This window comes from Microtus pennsylvanicus, chromosome 1 (assembly GCF_037038515.1).
Source record: "Microtus pennsylvanicus isolate mMicPen1 chromosome 1, mMicPen1.hap1, whole genome shotgun sequence".
Taxonomy (NCBI): Eukaryota; Metazoa; Chordata; class Mammalia; order Rodentia; family Cricetidae; genus Microtus; species Microtus pennsylvanicus.
The window spans coordinates 108,674,065-108,691,348 of record NC_134579.1 but is presented as its reverse complement, the minus strand read 5'-3'; the positions used below and the strand labels follow the sequence as shown (position 1 = coordinate 108,691,348).

Below are 17,284 nucleotides of genomic sequence, written 5' to 3'. Positions count from 1 at the left end.
ACCTCCTGACTAACAATGCATTCAGTGTCCTAGGTAATGTCCTGATAACATATCTTTGAGCACTTGTACAAGAAAAGACATTCTAAAAACTGCATTTGCTTGATCAATGGTATGCTCTACTGAAGACTTCTAAGATATGGTGCCTGGGACTTTTGTAGAGGGAGGAATCGGAGGCATCAGTGGAGGAGGTCTCCCCTGTGGCATTCTGTTTGGCACTTGTTGTGTTCCCCATAAAGATCTGCCACAGTCTCAGCTTCTGACCTCTGTGAATGTGGTCTCATTTGCCAAGAAGTTCCTACACGTGTCACCCAGGATATCACACTGGCCAGGGTGGACATTGATGCCTGAGACATGGGAACACACGTAGAAGAGGAGGCCACGGGAAGGGGGAGACAGAGCCTAGAGAGATACAGCAGCAAACCAAGAGCCCTGGGGCCACCAGAACCTGAGAAAGATCTAAGACCCTCAGTCAGAGTCTGCCTGGGCCATGGCAGTAAGGTACCTTAATTCAGCTGCTGAGCTCTGGAGCTGCGAGGGAGCAAGCTCCTGGGAGCTCAGCTTTAGACACAGAATCACGGCAGCTCCGGAGAACAAAGTGTGGTCTCACCCTGTGCACTCCCTGTCTCTCACCTGCTTCTTCTGCCCCAGCACTTGGGGTGGAGGTGTGGCGTCACATCCCTACCTGTAGCGGGCGACACACAGGTGCACCTTCCCCGAGCTGCTTTGCTTGGAGTTGTTAGAGTTCCGGTCATTGTCCATCTGTGAGGAGTGATTGTGGTTTACAGTTGGTGATAATAAAGGCTACATGTCACACACACACACACCCAGTGATACAACACCTTCCCTGGTGACACTCAGGAAATCTGCCTGCAGCCCCACTGGGCTTTGCTAGGAAAGTAGCCCAGTCTGTGAAACTCTCATGTAATGAGAATCACCTCCATAGACCTTCGCTGGAATCCTAGCCTGAACATCAGCAGAGACTTGGGTGGCCCCCCAATGCTGTAGCCTAAGACACCAGAATGTCATACCAAGTAGCTTGTGGAAGATAGAGGTGACCACACCTTCTGCTTCCAGAGGGCTCTTGCTATGGAGGACCCCATTTGTCATCTCCAGGGGCATTCGATAAACCATGGAGATCCACAAGAAAGGAAAAAGTAGGGATCCTCTGGATATGTGTTTTGAAAATCCCCAGCTGTGGGATTCTCCACTGAGGCAATAAGCCAAATCCAGCCAAATTAATGAGACTGGATTTAATCTGAGCAAAGCGAGTCCTGGGTAATTCTCAGGGTAAGAAAATAGGAGAGAAATCACACGGCAAGGCTATGAGCCAGGTCTCAAATATCCTGTCGGTGTCTAGGTTCTCTGGGACTGTGATCTGTGGGCTGGTTTTCTTTGCTTTATGTTTAAAAACCACTTATGAGTGAGTACATGTGATATTTGTCTTTCTGGGTCTGGGTTACCCTACTCAAAATGATGTTTTCTAGCTCCATCCATTTGCCTGCAAAATTCAAGAGAGAGCTAATCTACATGATAAGTAGAAAAAGACAATATCTCCTGAGTAAATTGAAAGCATGTGGACCTTGGGAGAGGGTTGAAGGGGAGAAGAGAGGCAGGGAGGGGAGTAGAGAAAAATGCAGAGATTGATAAAAATCAATTTTTAAAAAATATCCTGCACGTGTGGTCTTGAGCGTCTCAGGGGGAGGAGCCACTGCTTGGTGGGCTTTCTCAGGGACAGGGTCTGGAGAGAGAGAGGTGGGGCTGAAGTAGAGCCTCCACCTAAACACCTCTCATTCCCCTCTTTCAGCCTGCAGTCTCAGGGTCTGCAGAACGTAAAGAGACGGCCACCAATCCCTCTACTGCAATAATCCCAGGAGCGTGTAGCCTTTCCTCAGAGGCCACGTGCCTCTGAGATAAGGACACTTGACTCAGTCTCAGATAAGAGGGAGACTGAGTCCCGGTGTCCTAGGGAAAGTTCCCCTCCCATCCCTTCTGTGTGTGGAAGGCAGAGTGGTCCTTCATGATGACGATCAAGCCATGCCGCTCCTTCCTGGGAGCCTTCCAGCACCACACTGTGTGGCTTACACAGAGATTATGCTGTTCAAGGGACCAAGGTTACACCTATCCCCACCCCTGCCACCTCCCAGCTCTCCTCAACCAAACACCTGGCTTCTAGGGCATACAGTGACACCAATGGCCAGCCCTCCTGGCCTCACAGCCCCTCCCTGCCCAATCACAACTCCACACAGCCAGTTCCGTTGTCTGCAGAACCCTCACCAGGACTTGGTTGTCCAGATACTGATGGGGTGCTATGTCCTCCCACCATATGTATTCCCCCCATAATATCCAGGACCTTGGCCTGTAGACCTACAGCTTACATGGTAGTTCACCAGGGATGGATGTAGAAAATTAATGGAAATGAAGGAGGAAGGCATGGAAGGATGGAGGGGCGGGGCATAGGCATCCTCCCAGACACACTCTGGAGCCAGCTAGGTGGGACTCACCTCGGACTCAAATCTGCATCTTGGGCTGCTGGATCGTAACAGGAAGGAGGGCTTCACACACGGAGGCTCCAGCTTGTCCCCAGACAACAGGATATAGTCCCCAATCACAGAGTAGTGTCCAGTGGGACCCTCGTGACCTGGCCAGGACCCAGGTGTGGATGGGGGAAGGAGACAGGCCATGAGCACAGCATGCTAGCTATTTGCCTTCCCTGAGCTTTCCTCTCTCTGGTGTCTGTGTGAAGGCCATCCATGTCCTAGTCCCCTCACTGCAGCTCTGGACTGGATCATCATGGGTAGCATACAGGCTGACTGTATTGAAGGCTTGGCAGTCATATGTAATAGACAGCACAGGACGGCTGTACTGAGGGCTTAGTGGTGATGTGTGATAGGAGACACAGCAAGGCCCAATCGGAGATGGTGAGTGCATCCTGAGCAGGGGGTCTTTCCCTTCTGTTGGCTTGAAATCGATAGGCTGTGAGGCCCAGTGGTCCCTGAGCCTTTCTGACTGGGATAGGAAAGAACATAGTCTGCCCATAGAGCTGGGCACTGTAATATGGAGAGGCAGAGTCTGGACTTTCTGGGACATCACCAAAGGTACCTGAGTGGAGCTGTACCTGAAGCTACACTCTAGCTCTTCCCCTCTTGGGTGACAATGACCTCCCTGTTCATACCAGTTTACGTTGAAGTCTGTTGTCACTTCGACAAAAAAAAAAAAAAAAGAAAAGAAGAAAAGAAAGAAAAAAGGAAAAGAAAAAAAGAAAAAGAAAATTGTCCAATTACAAAGTTTCTGGCTAGAAATTGTTTGGTAGGCGGCTTCTCAGTACCAAAGCAGGTGCTTAAACACTATGCTCACAGTTACTGAGTTACTGAGGCCAGGCCTGGAGCACACTGACTCAGGATGGCCTGATCTAAACCCCGAAGCCACATTCTTTTACATCAGGATCCAAACATGAAGTAGGGCAGGGCCTTTCCTGGCACCCTCTGCTGCCTTCAGGTCCACATGTCTCTTGCCTGGGGCATCCAGCCGCTTCCTAAACTGCCCCATCAAGAGGTCACCTCACTGAGGGACAGGAGACCAAGAACAAGCCAGGAAATAAAAAAGTAGCTAAAACTAATGCAATGAGTGACCTAGCAAACACCTTAAATAAAGAGGAAAACCCTGCTTCTCCTACCAGCATGGAAGAACCTGGAGTGCCTTATCCAAAAGAAAATAATAATAGTCTAAATAATCAAAATAATAAAATAAACAGCAGAAGATATAGACCACACTGTCCAGTCACATGTGGACTCTGCTGATGCCAGACTCCTGGAAGCAGAGAGGAGGAAGTGGTGGACAGCTGGGCAAGGGAGTGGGAAGGTGTGGAAGCAGTATCGGCGAGGTCCTAGGCCCCAAGGTGAATAGGTTTAGGCCCTGGTATTCAATGCTGCATCTAGAGTGAGTGCATCGTGCTATGTTGCTCCCATACACAATTAGGAAGCATATGCCCTGAGTCCTATCACATGAGCACATCTCTAAGGGATTATAGGTTGGTAAGCCAACAAATTTAAATAGAGCTATTTAGAAGAACAAGAGACATTTACAAGCAGTTATGCCACAGAAGAAAACACAATACATAACTACCTACATAACCCTTATGGGCTGGGAGCCTCATAAGCTCCTCCCACAGTAGCCATGAAATGTCTATAATAAATCCTCGGGGGGGGGGCAAGGTCTCATGAGCCCATTCTTGACAGGAAGTTAATGGACCCAGTCTTGTGCAACTCTCCTGTAGATAATCATAGTTGCTGAAAGTTCACGAGGGCACCAGTCGCTTCATGCCTGAGAGAAGCAGTGCATACCTGTGACTGGTGCCAAACTCTTGTATTCCTTCTGAGTCAGAACTGGATACAGCCATGTTAGAGGTGTGTGTGTAACCAGCACCCTCCCCCAAAGAAACCTGAGCTCTGGCTCAGGTGGCCTCCTAAGATTTTACCATGCTGAAGGGGTGATCTCTATGACTCCCTTGCAGCTAGGATGCAAAATGGGAAGCTTCAGGTTCTCTGGGGAGAACAGAAACTGTCTTGTGCCCTTTACGGCTTGAATACATCTCCCATTGGCCACCCTTCTGAACCCAACCATCCCTTCTAGAACAGCCCCAACTTCTTTTTTCACCATACCATCTATCTGCGAGCATCTGTCTGGGCCAAAGGCCACCTTGAAGCTTATCTGATCTCTTGCATCAGAACAGGGCTTCCTACATGACCCTGCCATCACAACCCTGATGTTAAGACATCACAACCTTGACACCCAGACACCTGGATGCACTTTGCTCAGTAAACAACCAGAAGGTTGGGGGCAGTCCCACTCCCTCAGTCTCGTTTCTCATAGCCACAGCCACCGATGCGGTCTGTCAGTCCCTGTGATTAGAGAGCTAGAATGAAAGATGCAATAGCCGAGGAACTGGGAGGAAGAACTCCAGTGATGATGACACAGAGGGATGAGCATTGCCTCGTTTTTACAATAAAAAAAAATCAGGAGCATTTCTCTATTTTGATAAGAACCAGGAGAGATTGGAAACTGTCTTAATAAAGTTACAAAAGGAAGTCTGGCATTCAGATCCCTACTTGTTCCCCTAATTAAAATAAATCAGCAACTTGGGGGTTTGGTTTTTTGTTTTTAAGACAGGGTCTTGCACTCTAGCCAAGGCTGTTCTGGAAGTAGCTACAATTCTCTGGCATCAGTTACTCAAATGCTGGTTTACAGGTATGAACCTGTAATCTGGAGGGAGAGGGGCTACATGAGCAATTGAGTTCCATCCCCCAGAACCCATGCAGAAAGCTAGACAGGGCAGCACATCCATAATCCCAGGGCTGGGGCCATGGGGACAAGCAAAGCCCTGGATCTCACTCACCAGCCATCCTAGGTTAATCCGCACAGCCCAGGTCAATGGAAGACCCCATCTCAAAATCAAGGTGGACTGTTCCTGAGGAACACCACCAAAGACTGACCTCCACAGGCATGCACTTAGACATGCATGCACACCTCTACCCACACAAGCATGCTCCCCCACCACCACCACTAGCGTATCCGAGCCACTCTGTGAATGGATAAGGACACAGCAGCCTGGGCTGTCCTTAGTCCTGCTGCGGTAGTTCTTTATACTCTCCACCACAGACACTTCCCCAGCTGTTGCAAACATCTGCCACTTACCTTTGCGTATAGAAGTGGCTAATCCATTCATGTACTGTGGGAAAGGCTTGCCAGGGGCCAAGGAGACATCCAGCAAGGCCACCGAGCTGCTGCCCAGCAGGTCAAAACTCCCAGTGTGTTGCCGGAACTTCTCCAGGTCCCGGGACAAAAGGTTAAACTGCTCACTCTGCACACGGCATTTCTCTTCCAGCTCTCGGACCTTGGACTACACAGCAGAGGCGGGACAGTGATCAAAGAGGGGTATTCAGTGGCGCAGATATGCACCGCATCACATGTGGCTTTTGCGTGCACACGCTGTGTGCTTGTGTATGGCAGGGGCTGCTTCCACCTCCACAGAACAGCAGTGTCTGGTAGCCCAGCCTCACAGGCAGCCTGGCTGCTGGCCACCATGGGGAACAACAGGTGCCAAGAAATCTTGCCATCGCTCAGCTCCCAGCCAAGCATGGATTGTTCCAGGTTCTGCGTGCAGCCTGGGCACTTTGTGGTTGGCACGCCTGCTTGATATTTGGAGCGTGAGGCTGAAACAGCACTGACTAGGGAACAGCCCAGCTGCCAACCCATCATGCAATGCCATTTCAACGGGTGCCCATCCCATAGGTCTGCAGACCCCCAAAGAACATGGCTTGCAGCAACACCAGGGAAATTCTACTGGGTATTGGGTTAGAAATACCACCGTCATTGGCCAACACCACCATGACACCTAGGGAAAGACAAGGATCTCCCAGGGAAACGCATGGAAAAGAAGAGCAGCCAGCAAGCTCCCTCCTTGAGCAGGACAGGTGGGGAAGGTCGTCCGACTCTACTAGAATGTCAGCATCATGAGGTGAGGGTTGAATCTTTGTGCTTCCTGCTGCTCCCCAAAAACTTGACCCTGACCTAACTAAGTACCTAGCTGGTGTTCAATAGAGTCTTGTTTTATTACAGGCATGTGGGAATGTAGAAAAAAATGGCTGTGAGTCCATCTGTTGCCTGGCTTGATGAGGGCTCAGGAGTGTGGACAGTCCTCCTCTTCCACTTTCCATCCTCTTTAACCTCCTCTGCCTCTTCTACCTCCTCCTCCTCCTCCTCCTTCTCTCTCTCTCTCTCTCTCTCTCTCTCTCTCTCTCTCTCTCTCATCCTCTTCCTTTATCTCTTTTCATCCCTTCTCCCCCTCCACATCTCCTCCCTCCTCTTCCAGAGCTTTACCTCCTTTCCTTCCTCCTCCTCCTTTACCTCCTCTTCTTCCTCCTCCTCCCATCCTCCTCCACCTCTTCTACTCCTTCCTCATACTATACTTCCTTCTCTTTCCCTCCTCATTGCCCTCCTCCCTTCTTCTTTCTCTCCTCTCCCACCTCCTCTCCCTTCTCTCACTCTTCCTCCTCTCCCCCTCCTCTTCTGCCTCCTCTCCCTCTTCCCCGTGCCATGAACATTAAGTATCTCAGCTCTTTCATCCAGAACAGAGTGCTAGTTATGTCTGAGATCACGGGTTTCTAAAAATAACTGCAATGGATCCCAAGCCTATAATTAATTTCTTCAATTCATTAAAAAAAAATCAGCAGGGTTCCTCTTTTTAAAAGCTGAATGAGGTTGGCTGAGACAGCCGTCACCTCAAAGGAAGGCGAGGGACCAAACCTCTGGGCTCTGCCACACAGGTGGGCTGTGGAGAACGTAGGGAGATTCATGAGCCAGGACAGGTGTGACCCCAAGAGCAAAACCCATGTGTGGGATGGCGACAACAGGATCCTGGAGCCCTAGCAGCCCCGATCATACTTAAGGCATCCAAGTAGCCTCCATGATGAGTGGGGTCACCAGAGGGAGCAGCACCAAAGGCCCTGATGAGGGGAAAGCCATCAGACCACCCGAGTCATCAAACAGGGCCATGAGTACCTGCAGAGGCCAGTGAGGCCCCTGGGATGAGCAGGAAACAACATTTGAATAATCCTACCTCTGAAAAGCATCGCACACAACTACCAGACCTAACTAAGGAGAGGCAGAAGGACTCTCCACCCACACCACACAGTGTCAACAAACACCACGCATCAGGGAACAGGTCAGTGCTTGTCAGTGTTCAGCTTGGGGGAAGGAGTGAGTATTCAAGGGCAACATGAGGCTGTGTCCTTGGGTGGCAGAAGACTCCATAGATCTGGTTGTGGCTATGAAAGTCCAAAACTATTACTGGGCGTTACACAGATATGACAATCTATGACCTCCTACATGTACAACTGATTCCCTAAACAAAAATGAGGGGAGGTCAGTGAGCACCGACTGGGGTTCTGCAACCAAGGAGCATGACCAGCTCGGACCACCTAGCCTGGCCTGCCTCTCCAGATCCGTGCCCTGCCTGGCCCCTGGAGGCCGCCAGCAGCCAGACCAGAGGTCCCAGAGTTAAGGGGACTTGTTTGTATGCCAGGGTTATAGCCATACGAACGTTTTTCTAAGTATGAGAAATAGGAAAAGATGGCATTGGTTAATGGAATTGAAAGCAGATGAACGTGGGGCTGGAGAGATGGCCCCGCAGTTCAGAGCACTGGCCACTCTTCCAGAGGACCCAGGCTCCATTCCCAGTACCTGCATGGAAACTCACAACTGTTTGATACTCGAGTTCCAGTCTGTCCAATACCCTCTTCTGGCCTCTGCGAGCATGGGCCACACATGGTGCATAAACGGGCAAAATACTGATAGACATAAAATTAAATATTAAAGTTTTGAAACATGGAGTTGGCTCACATAGCTGAGCACTGTCCCATAGGTGAAAAAAAAAATAAGAAACAGGATGATAAAAGCTTGCTGTCCTCGAGCTGGTGGCCAAGGCTGGGGTTTTTAATATTCTTGTCTAGACAATGCTCCAGGGACCCAGCCGCCTGGGGATAGGCTGGACTTGAAGCTTTCCCTCCAGTAAGCATACAGGGAGCTGATGGTGGAGACATGCACGTTTAAGAGGCCTGGGTCTTCTTGCTGGACCAACTGAGCCATGAGGCCAGTGTCCCCTGTTTGGCATGTGTCAGTCACTGTTTGTAAAGTATGTCCACTAGGGGCGCTGCAGTGGGCCTAGCTTTGGGGGTGACTCACAGTGAACTGAAAGGTAGGGGTAGAGCGTGGTCCTCAAGGTTACTACAGAGAATCTGAGTGTGGTCCCGGGCCACCCCGTGACAAACACTGTCTTTCTTCCCAACCCCTTGGCTGGTCTCTCCTCGGACATCAGAGAAAACAGCTTTGGGAGATGGATGCCAACTCAGGCCTCAGCAGCCTCCAACAACAAGGAAGAAGAGCCCACAGAAGCCTCAAATGCCTAGGTGCCCCATTTTCCCTTCCTCAGGAGCCCCTGTGCACATAGGCCTCAGCCTTCCCTGGCTGCAGCTGCTGCATGTCTAGGCCACTCATAGGTTAGGCGCTCTGATAGCGTGAAGTCACCCACTTCCAGGACACTTCCAGGAACAGCAGTGCCCTCTTCTGTTCCTGGCTACTGCTTTGATTCTGTGGTGTTTATTTCAGTTTATCGGGAACACTGTGGAGTCTCCGTTGCATGGTGGGAACTTAGCCTGTGTGTGTTCACTTGGGCCTGTGGGCACACCCACCCACCCTTCTCTGCTGGCTCAGCCCGAGCCTCTCAGAGAGCAAGCACCTGCAGGCGGGGGATGGAGGGGTCTGTGCTGTGACCACAACCATGGCTGTGGCAGATGGCAAAGCGTTCTATAATTGGAACAAGTGCAGCAGCTTACATAGGCAGGCGGAGCGTTCAAAAGCCAGAGGCAAATATCGCAAGACATGACTGCCGGCTTCCCTGCTGCCTCCACAGGAGTTTCTCTGACTTTCATTTTCCATGGTGTGGAGCTGCATGCTGGGCTTGTGTCCAAGCCAAGGTAGCTTTGAAGGTGAAGGACACTTCTCCAGTCTTTAGACAATGGGACACGCAGAAATCACCTGCAGAGTTACCCGCAAGCACATGGAGTTCCATGCATCCATCATGGTCGCCATAGGAACAGATCTGTGTGGAAATAGCCCTGTCCCCAAGGCCCAGAGCCCTTGCTCTTGTCCTGACATTGACTATAAAAACGGTGGTCTCCACCATACATCTTCCTGGCTGAGACTTTTCTCAGTGGCACAGAGAGGTCTACAGGCTTACTCTTGCCTTCTGTCAGGGACAAATGAGCAGACAGGCTAAGGGGCAGCATTCTCTAAAGCTCCCTTGTAGTTCAGCAAGACAGCTGGCCCCATCTCACCTGCTGTGGGAAGAGGGGTGCAACTGTGTGCTGGGGATTTTGCCTTTTGCCCTTGGGGTACCCCCCCTCCCGAGAATGAACTAAAGGATGCTCACTGTGCTTCTAATCAACTCCCAAAACTGGTATCTTCTTGGGTGTCTTAGGCAGCAGCCTCTCCATTCCACATGCTGCTAATGCACCCACTGGGAACTGCAACCATCTACATAGCTGGTGGGTATGCAGAGGGCTTTGCGGCTGCACACGTCCCAACTCAGTCACCTCTAGTGACTCTACTGCTGAAGCCACAGAGATTCAGTGTTTCTGCCTAAAGACAGTCACCCAGGTGGCAGCTAGAGTACTCCACACACTCCGAAGATATCTGCCCTTTGAAGGTGAACTGACAACTAGTGTGTGGGATTTCGCCCCTCTGACTCTCTACAGTGTTAGGGTGGGGGCTGGGCTGGGCTGCAGGGAACAGGGGTTCTCAGTTATAACATTCAAATGTGCATTGGTCAAGACTTCAAGTATCCCTCTTTCTCGTTAGGTAGCCTGATGCCTCCTGACACGTGACTTGGACTAGCTGAGTCCCATTCACATGGGGCCCTGAAGGGCTGGATAAGACAGAGCTCTGTGTGTTTCCTGGACCTGGGGATCAACATGACGGTCAGTCTAAGGACCCCTCTTGAGAACCACCCCCATCTAGCAGTGAGGAAAGCCACCCCTTTCTGACTTTAGTACCAGTCCTTGGTCTGAGCCAGGGATCACACCAAGGGAAGTTGGAAAGAACGAACAGAATAACCTGCCTCTGTGGAAAGAGCTTGCTGTTGGCTCTGGATGGATGGGATAAAAAGGCAAGCATACAGGGGACACACGGTGAATTCTGATGACCCATAATGAAACTCTAGGCATAGCGCCTGGCCCTCCCATCCACACGCCAGTCTCAAGGAACATCAGTCCCTGCCTCTTGCCCACGGGTCATCTGAATTCACAGCATTGGCAAGCAACAGGAAGACGTGTGCACAGGGCCAGCTCAGCACGCCAAGAAAGTACATATTTCTCCGCCCACTCCTCAGCTGGCACCAGGATAAGAAACTCTGGTCCAGATTCATACCAGGCACCTATGAAAGTCAGACCCTCAAGGTGCTTTATAGGAGGAGGAGCAGACCTGGAGCTTAGAGCTGCCCACACAGGGAAAGCACCACAGGACACATGCGTGGGTGGAAAAGCCACACTGAATACCTGCATGCATTCCAGAGTGTTCTGGGTGGAGAGCCAGACAAGACAATTACAGAAAGATGGCGTGAATGAAGTGGACAGTGCCCAGTACAGCCCATGGCAGAACGGCCTTCCCCAGCTTCTAGAATGAAGGCATGAGGTGCCGTGGGTGTTAAGAGAGCTCAAAGCATGGGCTACCCAGCAATGCTGTAACAGGTTGCAGTGACAGCTCAGGAGGACATGGAAGCCACACAGGCAACCAAGTCTATAAGCTTCGGGGCAACTGAAGGGACTCGTTTTTAGCTAGGGAAGTCCGACTGAACTGTTCTCATCTGGAGGAAACATGTTCCATTTTCCCAGGATGTGTACTTTTTCTGTCATGTAACACACACACACACACACACACACACACACACACATCCCTCTTAATACTAACTAACAGGAACTTTCCAAAGATCACTGTTAATACATGGGTGAGTGGCCATGGAACCTTTCCTGTGGGAGGAATAGATTCCAGAGGGAGATGCAAGAGGAGCACACACTCTGTGTTCAGTAGTAGCTACTCCCCCAGGGAAGGGGACATCTTGCAATTTCCTGGAAAGCTCCCCTTCCCTGGCAGCAGGCAGCCTGGGGAGCCACACGGTCAGTTCGGTTTACCACCATTCCACTGGCGAACTGAACTGGTCGTTATACATGAGGAATGAATGGCAAAGACTCCTAAGGCTGCCAAGAGCTCAACTGCCTTCTATGTGCCTATCATTCTCTAAGAAGACCAACTGATGTAGGACCAAAGCCACAGACCAGAAGTGGCCACTTCCAGTGTGCTGACCCAGATGATGGGACCCAGTGGCTGTTTTGCTTCCAGACCCCAAGGACCACCGAGGAAGGTCTGCACATGACTGAGATGGCCATTCCCACGGGAACAATGATTCCAGAAATAGCTGGTACGGCACTAACCACTTTGCTCCTAGACCAGTATTCCTCAACCCGTGGGTCTTGGCCCATGTCAGATAGCCTGCACATCAGATATTTACATTGTGATTCATGGCAGTAGCAAAATGACAGTTATGGAGTAGTAATAAAATAACTTGATGGCTGGGGGGTCACCACGATGTGAGGAACTGTATTAGAGGGTCGCAGCATTGGGAAGGTTGACAACCACTGTCCCAGACCCTCCCTTCTCTGATTTTGCAAATGTCTCCCCAATCAGGACCACAAAGCTTCAGCAATGTCCCCTATGCCATCCCTCAAAGGATGGAGCGCCCCAAATAACCCAACACCAATTCTAGAAGAAAATCCTCCCCCTCCCCCTCCTCCTCCCCCTCTTCACCTCCCATTGAGAGCAGCTAGCCAAAGGGCACAGACTACTGAGACACACAGCTCTGGCCCAGGCTGTGTGATTGAGGAAAAGTTGATCCACCTCTCTGTGCTGTTTCCTCAGTGGTAAGGACAGAAACGGTAACGGTGCCCAGGGGAGAGCAGACTTGTGAGGACAATGAGAGTGAGGGGTGCCATGGCCACGTCTAGTTTCTAACATCCGGTGGATACCGTTTATTTTCTGGGAATGCTGTAGTCCTCCCAACCCCAGCCACCCACCCGTGCTCACCTCTAACAGCTGCACAGCACCTTCATGCTCCTTCTTAGCTTCAACCTGAGCCTGTTCGTGATGGAGAAAGGAAAAAGTGTTTAGGAAGGAGAGGAGGGACACGGATCAGAAGCTGCATGACCAGAGTATGCCCATGGCTCCCAATTCCCCAGAGCGAGGGTAGAGTCTGCAGGTCTTCCCCTCGAGCTGCGCCACGTGGTGAGGATTTGGTTGCTTCTGATGATCTCCAGGCAGTCAGGCAGAGAAGGGATGGCAGCTGGATCGAGAACTGGCCCCTCCCCTTGTTCATCTCTGCAAGGGGTGAACTAGCCAGGGCAATGATGGAGAGCTCACCCTGGTGGTGGGGATGGCGGGGAGCTGCCTGGATGACCAATCCTGCCCAGAACCAGAACCCCAACATCCACCTCATCTATGATCTGCTGGAGCACATGAAGGTACCAGTCCTGCAGGATCTCCACAATACAAGACAACAACAGGATATCCAAGAGGAGTCCCAGTGAGGGCCCAGCATCAATAGTGTAGCAGAAACCAGAGGTCTTGAACTAGACCAATGACTCTTTGCAATGAACACTTGCAAATAAAGATAAGTGGATAAAAGGGTTTACTGTGTGACTCACTATGTCATACGACAGCTTCCATGATGAGATTCAGTTTTCCTTCCTTTTCTTTTAAATTTTATTTTGGGGAAGCAGGTTGCACGGGCAGAGGATAGATATGAAGGGACAGGTAAATGAATGAGGTGGAGACGCATGATGTGAAAGACACAGAGAATAAATAAAGAGAAAGCTTGAAGAAAGAATGGTAGTTGGAGATGGGTGTGTTGGCACGTGCCTTTAGTCCCAGCATTGGGGAGGCAGTCGCAGGTGGGTCTCTATAAGTCTGAGGCCAGCCTGGTCTGCAGAGTGAGTTCCAGGACAGCCAGGGCTACACAGAGATGGCTCTGAACCTTCAGCTGAGAAGGAACCATGTGGGTTTGAATCAGAGCAATGGGGTCTCCATGTTAACCCTGAGGAACATTGTCTTCTCATCCATCCTCCTGCCTGGGAAATGTAGCACTATCCTGCTGAAGGACCAGGTCCTCCTCAAATCACCCTCACCCAAAAGAGGTGCCATGGAGTCCCACACCCCCAACCTGCGGCAGGGGCCTGCCCCCTTCCCACAGTTAAAGCCACACCACACAGAAGAAGACACATGACACATTTTACTGAAGACATTTTGCATGAGAGCCCCTGTCTGGCTAAGGGCAGTTTACACAGAAAATTTAAGTGCAACCTCTTTGTTTCCTGTCCCCACTGCTCCTGAGGTCCCAGCATAGTGACAGTTCATGTCATATTTGCCTTCATGGCCTCATCACCTGAGAAGAGAGTCTGAATTTATACGACTGAAGGAAGAGAATAAATATAATCCCAGATTCTCGCCTTCATGTCCACAGGGACTAATTCCCACCCGGAGCCTCTGCTGGAGAATGCTGAGAGAATAGGAGGGCCCTTTTCTTTGGGACTTGAGTTGAGAAGTTGGAGCAACTGTGGCCATCTTACTATGAGGGGAAAAGGTAGAGTGCTGTGGGCCTCCACATTGAAGCCAAAGATGAAGCTTTCTCAGGGGAAGACAGAGAAAAATGAATTATGATAGCATTTGGGATTCATGTGTGCCTGAGGCAGCTGGTTAAGGCCCTAGACCTGACTACATCCTAAGTCACACTGTGGTAATATAGGCAGACAACCTTTCTGGGATAAATGCCATCGCCCACTGGTAAGAATTGATGCTCACACCAAAAGTGGATAAACTGAGGCTCAAGGGGTCTGCAGTTGCATCATGGGATGGAATAAACAGACAGCTCAGGCCCCTGCCTCGCCAGGCTGTGTGTCTAAGCTGGGCTCATCTGTGTCTCCAAGCACTTTTCAGCTTCATTTATTGTTTTATTGTGAGATGAGATTTCATGTAGCCCAAGCTGGCCTCGAACTCACCATGTAGCCAAAGACAAACTTGTGATCTTCCTCCTTCCACCTCCCATGTGCTGGGGTGACAGGCATATGTTGTCACAACAAATGTCTTCCATACTGAGGGTTGACCCCAGGGCCTTGTGCATGCTAGGCAAGGGCTGTAGCAACCGAGCTGCACCCCCAACGCCCCCGCTCTTCAGCCTGCGAATTCGCTTGTTTCTGGGCACTCCAGTCTCCTGCCTCATCACCTGCTCTAATTAAGCAGCCACGTGCCCATCTGGGCTCACACTGGGGTTTCCATTTGGGGAGAGCATCAGCCTGGACTTTGCACTTTCGCGGGTGACAAGTGAGCATCACCTCATCTCCTCCGCTGTGAGACTGCGTGTGGACTGGGCCGAGGCAAGAACTCAGCTCCGTGGCGAGGACTCAAAGGAGAACAAGCCCAAGATTTCCGTAAAGCTCATTCAGCACGCGTCTCATTCTCGCAGATTCCCGATGAGGGTATAAGAGCCCAGAGAGCCGCTAGAACTAGGCCCGCTAATCACACGGTTATTGAATTCGGCTCACGCGTTGACACTTGAAATTGTTCCTTTCACAACAAAACAGCAACAATGACAGAAGAAATAACAAAATGGGACAGGAGGGGTGAAGGAACAGCCGGGGAACAGAGAGGTTTTATAAATATCTCTGTCATCGAGTCAAAGACAGTTTTTAACTGTCAGGGTTCAATCAACAAAGCTCTCAGGCAGGCCGGGGAGGCCGGGCCAACTTGGCAGCAGTGACTCCATCTCTGCCTCTGGAGGCTGATCAGGAGTTCATTTTCATAGGCTACTTCCAAGCTGGGCCATTTGGGCGATTGGAATAGATTGTTAAATTTAACACTCCATGTTGGCAGCTCCAGAGTCTTGGAAAAAAAAAATCTGAGCAGTAACTCAAGCAAGGCTCATTTTGGGGCCACTGCCAATATGGAGGCGGGGAGGGGGGATGTGTGACCTTCGTGGAGACAGGATGCCTGCAGACGGAGAAGCATGGAGGAAGAATTATGGCTCCCATGGATGCCTACAGCGCTCTCCAGAACAGAAGGGACCTATCACCTGCAGGGGCAGTGGTCCAAGAGAGAGGGACAGGCCAAGGCTGCAGTGATAGACTTGAGACAGACATGCACATAGGAGAGACACGGGACACAGGCATAGGACACTTGGCCCGGGAGCCATCCTGTGCCAGGGTGACTGCTCTAAGTGTGGAATGGAGCCAAGCAGAGTCATTTTTATTGTTGTGACTTAAATGGGCGCCTTATAACTATTGGGGCTGCAGGGACTCAGACAGGAGCCTTGAGTTGACGTTTATCAGGGCTGAGATGTTGACAAGCACATGTCCACATCCCAGGGGCATGTCTAGGACAATGGAAGACTGGTGCCCAAAGCTCCAGGCACTTCTCCGTGGCAGAACACTTGCCTAGCCTGGACAAGGTCCTGGCTGCCATCCCCAGAAGCACAAATAATGGCAGGACCCATGCTGTCCTGAGTATGTGTGGTGTTGGTCTGTGCGTACCCCGCTTTCCACATATAACAAAGCCTCGACTTCCATGGGAAGTGCAGAAATCAACAAAAAAGATGCCGTGCAGCACACTCTGGCTGGCTCTTCTGTACCTCGCACTTCCGAAACACACCCAGGATTGAGAACGGTCACACTGAAGCCCACGGCCTCCTATGAGCAAACCTTTGTAGGGACAGTAGATTGTTGTGTTGTGGAACAAGGGCACAGGTGGCCTGAGACTCTGACTATCTGCAGCCTCAGAAGTGGTATTCTAGGAGCTCAGAATGGCTCTGAAGAGGTCACCGTGGGATCAGGCTTACATCCCAGGACCTCCAGCCCATCTGTAACCACAAGCTCCTTGGTTGTAGCTGTAGAAGAGGAGGGCTCCATAGCCCAGGTCCCAAGAGGGCTGACTGCCATGGTCACAAGCCACTCCGCAGATGCTACCGGGATGTGAGGGGCATGTGCAAGGGCAAGAATTGACCATCTCTATCTCACAGAGGAACTACGATGAGGGCCACATAGGAACAGCATCTTACCTGTCCTCTGTGTCAACCTGGGTCCCCAGCTCTGGAGTTCACCCAGTGATCACTGTGAGTACCCAGGTTGACCAGTCCTGAAACCCTGATGTTCCCAAACCAACAAGCAGATGCATCTCAATACCACCCATGCTGGTACTGAGAGTGTAGTTTGGTTGGGAGCGAACTCTCAGAACATGACAGTTATGCAATATGCAATAGCTTGGGACCCTGAGAGGTTTTGATTACCTTCAAGGTGTTAGCCAACATGGGGTCTGATAGTTTTGTCATATACTTCTTCGTTTACCTCCATCCCGAGATGGGAACACCTGGGGCTCCCAGGACACCATATCTCCCTTGTTGAACTGTTCAGTGTCTACCAAAAGTGCCAACACCGTGAGGAAAGTGGGGACAGCATGGGCAGTGCTCAGACTGTGCCCAGAAAAGACCAAATGGACCATGAACTTGGGGAAGATTTCGCTGTCTCATTCCACTTCCGCCACCATCCCTGCTACTTTTTTATTCGAGCCATTGTCTCTCAGACATTACAGAACTGGTGTTTGATTTTATCTGTCCTCACAGATGAAGAAGCATCCG

The 17,284-nt window shown here is 50.8% G+C and overlaps 1 protein-coding gene across 12 annotated transcripts in view; it reads right to left on the bottom strand.

Moving 5' to 3' along the window:
* Rimbp2 (RIMS binding protein 2) overlaps positions 1-17,284 on the bottom strand; it is a 192,566-nt gene that overhangs the window by 40,597 nt on the left and 134,685 nt on the right. For all 12 annotated transcript variants that reach the window (XM_075978038.1, XM_075978042.1, XM_075978046.1 and 9 more), the window contains 4 exons: positions 12,691-12,741; positions 5,692-5,896; positions 2,502-2,638; positions 683-759 (listed from right to left, as the gene is read on the bottom strand). In XM_075978038.1, the coding sequence (XP_075834153.1) occupies positions 683-759; positions 2,502-2,638; positions 5,692-5,896; positions 12,691-12,741 (470 nt within the window). The remainder of the gene's footprint in view (positions 1-682; positions 760-2,501; positions 2,639-5,691; positions 5,897-12,690; positions 12,742-17,284) is intronic.